The 11,341-nt window shown below is 34.0% G+C and overlaps 1 protein-coding gene across 1 annotated transcript; it reads left to right on the top strand.

The window, feature by feature from the left end:
• Window positions 1-8,803: 8,803 nt before the first annotated feature.
• LOC149880506 (uncharacterized) lies at window positions 8,804-11,098 on the top strand. The gene is made up of 2 exons (XM_090070948.1): window positions 8,804-8,983; window positions 9,169-11,098. The coding sequence occupies exons 1-2, from the start codon at window positions 8,851-8,853 to the stop codon at window positions 10,560-10,562; spliced, it is 1,527 nt and encodes a 508-aa protein (XP_089927074.1). The 5' UTR covers window positions 8,804-8,850; the 3' UTR covers window positions 10,563-11,098.
• The last annotated feature ends 243 nt before the right edge of the window (window positions 11,099-11,341 follow it).

Below are 11,341 nucleotides of genomic sequence, written 5' to 3'. Positions count from 1 at the left end.
TATTCTTAAAGTGTTTTACAACAATATCTTCAACTCCTGAATTCTCTAATTCCCAAAACTTTTTGACATTATTATTAAACTTGGAAATTTCATTAATAAATTCAGCTTCGACTTTTAAAGTATGTGTGGAAAAAACACCACAATTCTTTCCAGATGTGGTATTGACACAACCACTTAATACATAACCAACTGCTGATTGTAAAGCAACAGGACCTGTATCACCACGAATTACTTTACTATTAAAAAATAACCAGTAATAATCAGCACCAATTAATACATCCACTTCTAAGGACCTACAATCAACATTTCTATCACTTAAGGTGAGACCTTTAAGATGCTTAAAAGAATCAACAGCTTCTTCTATAAATTGACCACTAAGAGGAGCACATATGGGCTTAACGAAACATGTTACAGGTATTAAAGAATTGTTTATGGTTACTATTGAAAACTGAACCATATCTAAACTTTGTGTTTGGGTTTGATTACCAAAGGTTTCAATACTTATTTGCTTCCTACCAATTGTGGGAAGAAAAAGCTTTTTACGTAATGATGGCGAAATATAACTGAGTTGAGAGCGACTGTCAAATAGAAGTCTACATTATTGTGTATTTTTCTTATTCTTCACAGTAACAGTAGCTGTTTGCAATAAAACATTCTTAGATTTCAGTAATTCATTACTTGCGACAGATGTCAATTTACTGCTTGACTCCTTTTCATCATCAACATGAGAAGGAAACTTTTTAAAACACATAGACACATGATGCTTCCCGAAGCATTCAAAACAGCTGATTTTAGAGAGATAATTACCAGACATATGACCTGGTTTTAAACAATTAAAGCAACGCCTCTTCTCTCTTAAAATATTTCTCCTAGAACTTATATTAGTCACAGTTTAACAATTTTCACTTCTGTGACTGTTGCTACAAAAAACACTTTTTAAATCATATTGTGGCTTAAAGTGAGCACTAGAATGTAGCACCTCTGCAGTGGAATGATTAATTTTACCTTCTCTGTCTGACTGTCTGACTGACTCACACTCTGTCTGACTGACTGATTGTCAGACTGTTAGACTGACAGACTGACAGACTGACAGACTGACAGACTGACAGACTGACAGACTGACAGACTGACAGACTGACAGACTGACAGACTGACAGACTGACAGACTGACAGACTGACAGACTGACAGACTGACAGACTGACAGACTGACAGACTGACAGACTGACAGACTGACAGACTGACAGACTGACAGACTGACAGACTGACAGACTGACAGACTGACAGACTGACAGACTGACAGACTGACAGACTGACAGACTGACAGACTGACAGACTGACAGACTGACAGACTGACAGACTGACAGACTGACAGACTGACAGACTGACAGACTGACAGACTGACAGACTGACAGACTGACAGACTGACAGACTGACAGACTGTCTAACTGACTCACACTCTGTCTGACTCACACTTTAAAGCTTTTAAAACACCCCTTAAATCCCAATTATCATAAGAATCAAACTGCCTAGTAATAATTAAATTTAACTCTCCTGGAATTTTTTGCATTATAATGGAATTAAAAAAGGTCCATACATAGTGGAATCTATACCTAAATTTTCTAAACTTCTAATTTGAACTTCAAGATTGTCATGTATTCGACGTAACGAAGAAATATTGTTTATGCTTTGCACTCTCTCTAATGCAAGTAGTGACTTCATGTGCGATGATATTAAAAGTTGTTTATTACTAAACCTTTCTTTAAGCAGTTCTAATGAGGTGTTATAATTATTATTCGTTAAAGCTAAGCCTGAAATTGTTTTTAATGCTTTTCCTTCAAGTAAATTACGTAAATAGTTAAGTTTCTGTATTGGGGAAAGATCTTCATTATTATGAATGGCAAATTCAAAATTTTCATAAAAGGTCTGCCATTCCTCAGACTTTCCATTAAAGGTACATAACTTTAAAGGTGGAAGCCTAATATTATTCTTTCCAAAAGTAGATGTAGAACCTTGTACACTCTCAGATTGTGACTCATTGTTATTTTTACAATAATTATCATTAAGTTTTTCAATTATTTTGATATTTTTCTTAAAAAATATAGAGAATTCATTGGCTAAGTTCTCTTCATTTTGTAAATCCTCATCATCTTCAATTAAATTTATTAATTCATCATCAATCGCTTTAACCTTATTATATTTTTCAATTAAAACTTCTTTGAAACTGCATAGTTCCTCTACTGAGTCACTACCTTGACTGAAATTAGTCATGCAATTATCAGCCTTTTCCAGTATGTTTTTTATAGCAATGATGGTAATGGTGCGAATACGCTTTTTTCCAGCAACACCTGCCATTATTACGAACCCCAAGAATGCCAATTACAACAAATGTTTACCCAAAAAAAAAATTATGGCTAATTCTGATACAACCACAAGGACAAATTACAAACACACTATGTAATTTTTTAAATGCTAGCAAAATACGGGCCCCAGAAAACCCCAAGACGCAGGTTAATCCCCAAAAAAACAAATACAATGCTAATAAAAACTTAACTTTGACGATCTCTCTCGCTCTCCGTGGGCTCCAAATATTGAGTATTTTAGCTTACTCAATGGTTCGCATTAGATAAACAACTTGAGTAGATGCAAGCACATAATATATATTTGTAATACAAGAAGTTTAGTATAAAGTCTTAGCATAGAACATGGTCAAGTATAGACTAACAAAACTTAAGAAAGCATGGCTAGCATACAATGGATTGCGGGAATATTATTAACCCGTTAGTTTATTTTCGAGAAGCCGAACAGGCTTCAACAGTATAAATCCAAGAGTGTCTACGCTGCTCCACCAACAGAATATATAATAAAAAAGAGGTCTGTGGAGAGCACGCACCAATAAATTGACCATTAAAAATAATAACAATAATTAAGTTACAAATACCACATTTAACAACACCCACATACAATAATTAAATAATAAATATCACTTTCAACATGCTTCTTAATAAATAATTTTTTAGTGTCACTTTTAACGCACTCCACCCTGGTGACTTGTCAACAATATATGCCTCTTAATTGTCTTAGACCTTGTCCATCAATAGTTGCCTGTCAGGTGGGACGTTTATTGATTGACCTGAGCGCGGCATCATTCTGCCCAATCTCGGTTTCAACTGCACAGACTTTTTTTTTCGATTTATCTCTATCTTTGCTATCTTTTTCAATATCGATCTCCAGAGGAATTAATTTTTGGACAGGTCGGAAACATATCTTGGATGTTCCTTTATTTGATATAACCTTTAATTTAGCTCCACGAATTGCTTCGTCTTTTCTTCAATAACTTCCACAACTCTTGCCATTCTCCACTGACTTCTAAGTGTCATATCTTTGTCATTAACACAACATCATTTAATTTTAGTACCTTTTCTTGCTTATTATCATTAAACTTATTATAAAAATGTTGTTGTGTTAATTCATTCAGATAAACCTTACTGAAACGCTTTCGAAAATTAGTTAAATATTCGTCCATAGATCAAGTGAAAGGGAGTAAGTGCTTCTTCATTATCAAATTCACTCATGTAGACAAGTGATCTACTATTAATTACAAATTCAATATCGCATAAAACTGTTTGCAGTTCTTCATAAGTAACGAGGAATTTTCCCATAACCTTTAACAGTGGTATCTTAACTAATCGTACCAATCTTTCATAAAATCCTCCCCACCAAGGGGAAGCAGGTAGGATGAATTTTTGAATAATCTTATTATTTAAACAAAACTTCTTTACCTCAATTGATTTAAATGTTTTAAAATTGTCACAAGTAATGCTATCAGGTATGCCCCTGCGTGCAATAAAGCGTTTGAGTCCTCGTGAGAAAGCAGGGATCTTCATGTCAGGAGTTAATTCCAGATGAGCAGCACGACTAGACGCACAGGTCAAAATCAAAACGAAAACCTTAGATACAGCATCAGTTTATAAATAACTTTTTACATATAAGGGTCCAGCAAAATCTATACCAACAGCTTGAAACGAAAACATAGAAACATTTACACGATAATCGGGTAAGTCAGGAGTTGGGGGAGGCAGCATTGTTCTTCCATTAATCTTCTTGCAAATAACACACTTACGCAGAACATTCTTCACAGTTTTTCTTCCTATAATGATCCAAAACCTTTCTCTAACTTCAATTAATGTCATTTCAATTCCATGATGCATAACACGTTCATGGCGTCACGAATAATTAACACCGTAAAATAGCTATGTATTCCATCACGTAAAATAATCGGATATTTTTCATTATAACTTAGTATCGAATTTCCAAATCGTCCTTTTAATAGCAGTATATTTTGTTCGTCAGTGAACAACTTCAGGAATGAACTTAGTTTCTTGTAGTTATCTTGATTTCGTAAATAAAACTGTTCAACTAACAACCATAAATTAAATGCCATATCATATTCATCAAGTGTTAACATGTTCTCTTTAATTATTCTATTGTTCTTCTTAATTGTTTTTATCAAATTACTTGCAAATCTATTTACATATCCCGTTACCATTATAAGCCTATTCAATGTGCAATACTTCTTAACATCTATCAGAACACCAATATTACCACTACTCGCAGCCTCAACCATATTTACCCTACTCTCATTTATCCTATCTACACCCTTCGACTCAATCAGAACTTCATCCACATTCAAACTATTCTCACCATCAAACAATCCTACTTCAACCTCCTCCTCAAATAAAAGTTTAGGTCCAGATAACCAACTATCACTCAATAGCTTAAAACAAAACATACGTGTTGGAATATTTGCTGGATTCTCCAATCCTTCTGCATGTCTCCATTTCTTCCTCTTAACCTCTTTTCTTATCACAACTACACGATTTTCCACCCAAGGTTTCCAAGTCTTCTCCTTCCCTTTAATCCACTTCAGAATCTGTCCAACAACTAACATTGCTAATAATTACTGGATTTTCTATTACTCGTTTCACTTTTCCTACTAAATTGCTTAACAGCAAACAACCCAACAGTTCTAACCTAGGAACAGACAACTCTTTTAATGGCGCTACCTTTGTTTTAGCGGCCAAAAAAAATACTCTCACAGCAACACTCGTCTTAACTCTAAGATAAACAGCTGCAATATATATATCTTTTGAGCTTTCACAAAATCCATGTAACTCTGCCGAAATTATTCTCTCCTCAACTCTAACAAACGCAAATCTCTTTACTCTTAAAACACTCAACTCCTCAACATTTTTCAACAATTCATTCCACTTAAACTTAATCTCTCCACTTACTCTCGAATCCTACTCCTTTTCATCTCTACACAAAATTTGAAAAATTGTTTTTAGTCTGGCTGTTATAGGCGAAACAATGCCTAATGGATCGTAAGCTGATGGCGAAATTTTGAAGATATTCTTTTTTGTTGTTTAAAGTTCCCGTGACATTTTTATAAAGTCATTAAATTGGAAAATAAACTCATCATTTTCCGAGTCACATTCAATTCCTAAAACTCTTTTATACTCATGATCGCTTTTACCCAATTCTGTTTCTAAATAAGTACTATCATCAAGATTGCTTATGGAATTTTTTATTTCCTTATTTCTTATCATTTTCTCATTAAAATCAAAATAATTTTGTAGTACTTGGCTGTTTGTTTTCCATTTCCTTAAATTGAAACTACCTTCAGACATAATTGTTTTAGACTTTTTATAAAGTTGTTTACCCTTCGTTACACTTTCTGTTCCAGATGTGACATCATCAACGTATAACTCTTCAACAAATCTTTTTACAAACTCACCATTAGATTTTTCATATTTTTTAATGTGATGACTTATTGTTCCATTTAATAAAAAAGGGCTGCTAGTCAGTCCAAATACTACTCTTAAAAACCTGTAAACAATCAATTCTAAGTCCTTTTTTGCGTCAACATTTTTATATCAGAGAAATCTTAAATAATCTTTATGCTCACTAAAAATTTCTATATTTAAGAAAGCTTGTTTAATGTCTGCTAATATGGCAATATAATTTAATCGGAATTGCAGTAACATATCAAATATTTTGGATAACAGATTTGGCCCTGAATAAAGACAATCATTCAAGGAAAATCCATTGTTAGAACAGGAAGCATCAAATACTGCTCTTATCTTAGTAGTTTCTTTATCTTTTCTGACGACTGGCCTGTGTGCTAGGTAGTGTGTTTTTCCTGATTCCTTAGCGATTTCATTGTTAGGTACTCTTTCAATAATTTATTTGTTTCGTATTCTTTAAAAATAGCGTCATAATCACTTAACAATTTCTTATCACTCAATTGCCTTCTTCACCTATTTAGTCTAATCTCACAAATTTTATACTTATCTGGTAAATAATCATGATCTGGTTTAAAAGGAAGCTTAGTTACGTATCTCTCACTGTTATGTATAATATCATTTTCGAATTTATGTATCACACAATCATCAGTGGATTCCATTTTCTCCACACTCCAAAATTTTTGTAAATCACTTCTTAGTTCATCAATCTCATCGCTCACATCTTCCACACTCTCTATTAAATTAGCATCAATGCGTAAATTCATGATTACTTTCTTATTAAAATTATTTACAGAAGGCATTGGGCCACTTAACAGCTATCCTAGAACAGAGGAAGAAGCGACAGGACAGCCCTCAACCCCTCTAATAACTTTACCCGTCATAAATCTATTGTACAAATCACACCCTACCAATAAGTCAATAGGAAAATCTTTGGAACCATCATCATAATCAGCTAGAATTAATTTTGAAACATGCGGGTAGTTTTTACACACTCGAGATATCTCTTGCCTCTGCAAATGGCTACAAATAACTGGCACACACAGAGCCTCGACATACACATACAAATTAGCATTTCTATGTTTTACCTTAAGTTGAACAACATCGAGCTTTTTAACCCTGGAATTATTAAATTGACCGAATGTTTTTATTATTATAGCTTCTTTCCTTATAGCTTTTAATTTCAATCTTTCACATACATCTTTGGTAATATAAGACCTCTGACTACCGCTATCAAATAATATTCTGAATACTCCACACTCAGTCTCTGAGTTAAAAAACTTAACCTTTGCTGTCTATAGCAAAATGCTATCAGACACACCTACAAAAGTTGTACTAGTTTGGGTTTGCTTCATATTGCAAATAGAGATGTGGTGTTTTCCATTGCATTTAAAACATGAATAGTTAGAATGACAAAATTTTGATATATGACCTAAATTTAAACAGATGAAACATCTCTTTTGCTTTTTTAGAATTTCAATTCTTGAATCTAAAATCGTTACTTTTAAACAGTGAGAAGTCTTATGGTTTTCTGAACAATATACATATTGTAAAACTCTTTGTTCTGGTGCTCTTCTATTTTGTGTATGAAAACCTGATGGCGTAAAGTTATTTTGTTTCCATAATTATGAGAAGAATTTTGCTGTGCATTTTTGTTTAAAGAATCGTACTTCAAATTTTTATGTTTATTTTTATCGTAATTTGACTTTAAAAGATATTTGGCACAACACTCTTTAGCTTGTAATTCTTCGTTGTAATATTGTAAAAGTCTATCTAAAGTCCACAACTCTCCGGAAAATTTTCTAGAAATTAAAATTAAAAGTTCATCAGGCAGTTTCTCCTTAAGGATACGAATTAACAAAAGCCGTAAGTTGTTGTTTCTATTTTTAGAGATCTAAGATTACGTACGCAGCTCTGTATATCATTATAAAGTTTCCTTAATTCTTCTAGATCATTTAAAGCTTTAATTTTCTTTATCTTTAACAAAGAATCCATATGTGCTGAAACTAAAACTTGTGTATTCCTGTATCTGTTAGTCAAGATTTCAATTGCCTCTTTATAATTTTCTGAACTAAGTGAAAGTCCTGAAGTAATGCTTGGCCAGACAAATATTTTTTTAAAAAGTTAAATTGATCTATATCAATTAAACCTTCATGCCTATGAATTAATAAATTAAGTTGATCCAAAAAACCCTGCCAATCTAAGGGATTCCCGTTAAAAACTGGCAATTCTAAATTAGGTAAAATACACTTTGATTTATTTAAACTTTTAACAGAATCTTCACACTTGTCCAAAATTGGAAATAACTACTCCGAAGCTTCCCGAAAAAACCCTTTGGAGCGGAGTATCTACATATGTTCCTGATTAGAAAAATGAAAAAAATGAAATCCTTCATGACCGTCCGAGCGAGAAATTTCAGTTTAAAAAATAAGATTTTTGCAAAAAAAAATTTTAATTTTTTTTTTCAAAATTTGATGAAAAAATCAGTTCTTAAGTATTAGTGGCACATCCCTAATAAAATATTGAACCAAATTTCGGGAAAAGGCATTTTAATGACATATTCATGTTTTCATTCGTGGAATGCACAACTCAAAAATGCCAAACTCAGCAAAAAATCATGAAGACTGTCGGAAGTCAGTTTGTCTCCTCTGTATGAAAAAATGTTCTAGGGAGCTAACAAGTTTTCTTAAAGACCAAGTCAAGATTCTGATTTCTCAGGATGTTGACTTTTGTGACACACGAGTCCCACTTGGAATGTGTGATTCTTGCAGACTGCTTCTGAGGAGAAAGAAAAATGGTGAGAATGTCTCCGTCCCTCCCATTTTTGATTTCTCATCTGTCATGCCTAGGCCTGAGACAAGAGGACAGCAGTGTGATTGCATCATTTGCAAAATTGGACACCTGAAAGCATTGCAAAAGCACCCATTTAAAATGCCACAACAGCCTTTACCATCCCAAGACCAAAGAAGATGTTCTGATTGCCTCTCCTTAACTGGAAGAGGAGTACCTCATCAATGCAATCAGTTCACATTCAGGCATAACATAAAGATGTTGGCATCAAAAGATTCCAAAGTCAGTGAACAGATTGCTTCAGCAGTCATTTCATCTAAAGAGGCTTCTCCTCATGGAACCCTAAGAATAGCACAAAGTGGTGGTGGGCGACCTTTGCCAATTACTCCAGGTAACTGTAACTTGCAAATCTTTTATCTGATAGTAAAACTTTGTCATTGTCTTTGTCTTTTACAAAAGAAAAAACCTTTAACAAATAAAATTTGCAGTTCAAATCTAAACTTTACTTTCCATAAAGAAAACTTGGTTGTTTATGTGAAAAATTTGCTCCTACTCATAGCAATGTTTTTAATACAGGTGCAGCAAGCGCAAAAAGACTCTTTGGTGATGAAGTAGTTCTAAAAGCCCAAGACCTTGCAAACATTCAGACAAACACAGGGCTGTCTAATGCAAGCGTCAAAAAATTGGCCTCAACATTGAACCATGTTGCACAAGCCAGAGTTGTTGAACCTCAATTCCGGGCAAAATTCCATCAAATAGGTACACAACTATCTGAACATTTCACTCACACAAACATAACTGTGACACATGAAAAGTCTCAGACAAAGAAAAAAATTGTGGTTCACTGCAAGAATCTCTCTGAACTTCTCAATGATGTCTTGCTCAAAAGACAAGTGTATAAAGAGCACATAGTCAAGCTTGGAATTGACGGTGGTGGTGGTTTCCTCAAGGTTAGCCTTGGGATTCAAGAAGATGAATTGATTTCTCAAGTTCAAGCTCCACCAGACAAGAAGACACTTACATCTTTTGCAGCAAAAGACAGTGGTGTGAAATCTCAACTTCTTGTTGCTGTAGCAGAGGATGTACCAGAAAACTATGAGAATTTGAGAACAATACTATCTCTCATCTTCTCTGAGCGAGTTGACTTTCTTCTTTCAAGTGACCTGAAGGTGGCAAACCTTGTGTGTGGGCTTCAGTCACATGCCAGCTCACACCCTTGCACATGGTGTGACATTGACCACAATAGGTTATCACAGAATGGTAACTTTCGAACCTTTGGATCCATCAGAAGATCTTATGCCTCATTTAAAGCAGCTGGTTTAGACATGAAAAAGGCTAAACAATTTCAGAATGTGGTGCATGAGCCCCTCTTGGATTTTTCTGACAATGCACTTGTTCTTGACATCATACCACCAATGGAGCTACATCTCCTTCTCGGTGTAGTGAACCATCTGTTCAAGGCACTAAAGGACTCCTGGCCTGAGGCTGAAGAATGGCCTAAAGCTCTTCATAACAAAGAACAGCCTTTTCACGGAGGGCAGTTTGCTGGGAATGAATGCCGCAAACTCCTCAAAAATGTTGACCTTCTTCAAAGACAAGCAGAGAATTGTTCAGCTTTTCATGTTTTTCCATTCATCGACACTTTGAGAAAGTTTGATGCAGTTGTGAATGCCTGCTTTGGAAATCATCTGGATTCAAACTACTCAAAGAAAATTGACCAATTTCAACTGGCTTTCCTCTCCTTGCCAAAAGTAAGTGTGACTCCAAAAGTCCACACTGTCTTCTTTCATGTCAAGGATTTCATTGATCGTCACAAAAAGTCTCTTGGACCATTCAGCGAACAGACAACAGAAGCCCTTCATCACAGTTTCCGAACCCACTGGGAGAGATACAAAAGGCCTCTGGGTCATCCAGACTATCCAGAAAAGTTGCTGAGTTGCATAGTAGATTTCAACAGCAAGCGTCTTTAATGCAAAGTTATCAAGAAAACATCGACTCTTTGTTTCAGTTTATTTATGTTTTAGTTTTTCAAAAAAGCTTGACTAACTAACATTAAAGCTGCCCCCAACTCAATTTTTTAAAGAGTACATTGTTTTCTCACATTGTTTTCTCACATTATTTCTTTGTTATGTGTTCATAGAATAAAAAGAATAAAAGCAATCTACAGTGGACAATTGTTAAATCATTTTTAAAAAAATCAAAATTAAACTTGCTAAACAATCATTTTACTTTTGATTTTGAAGTTTTTTAAACATTTTAGTGACTTACCCATGCATCAGGGATCTGTTATGTAGTGTAGATCAATGTTTAGTGAATAAAAAATGTGTTTTCTTTTGATTGCAAAAAAAATACTTTTTGTCGCAATTTCTTACATTTTAAAACTAAAATTTCTCGCTCGGACGGTCATGAAGGATTTCATTTTTTTCATTTTTCTAATCAGGAACATATGTAGATACTTCGCTCCAAAGGGTTTTTTCGGGAAGCTTCGGAGTAATTATTTCCCATTTTGGACAAGTGTGTCTTTATCTGATTTATTTATTTTTATACTTTTTAATTTTAGTGTCACTCCAGCCATCATTTCATGATAACACTCAACTACTTTCTCACTCTCCAAAACGTCATTTTCAATTTCCTCTTGATATAAATTATTTAATATTTCCTCATCAATATTGTTTAATCTCTCATAACTCTCGCTTAAATTATTTTTTAAACCTATTAATTTTGTATAATTTATCTCCTCTCTCTAATT

This window comes from Hydra viridissima, unplaced genomic scaffold (assembly GCF_058129835.1).
Source record: "Hydra viridissima isolate aposymbiotic clone 2 unplaced genomic scaffold, HvirCarnegie_v1 scaffold_13, whole genome shotgun sequence".
Classification (NCBI taxonomy): Eukaryota; Metazoa; Cnidaria; class Hydrozoa; order Anthoathecata; family Hydridae; genus Hydra; species Hydra viridissima.
This window is presented reverse-complemented; position numbering and strand designations above follow the sequence as displayed.

Coding starts and splice junctions, on each gene's coding strand:
- LOC149880506 (XM_090070948.1), top strand. CDS start 8,851: ATGTTGGCATCAAAAGATTCCAAAGTCAGTGAACAGATTGCTTCAGCA. Junction 8,984..9,168: donor ACCTTTGCCAATTACTCCAG/GTAACTGTAACT, acceptor TTTTTAATACAG/GTGCAGCAAGCGCAAAAAGA.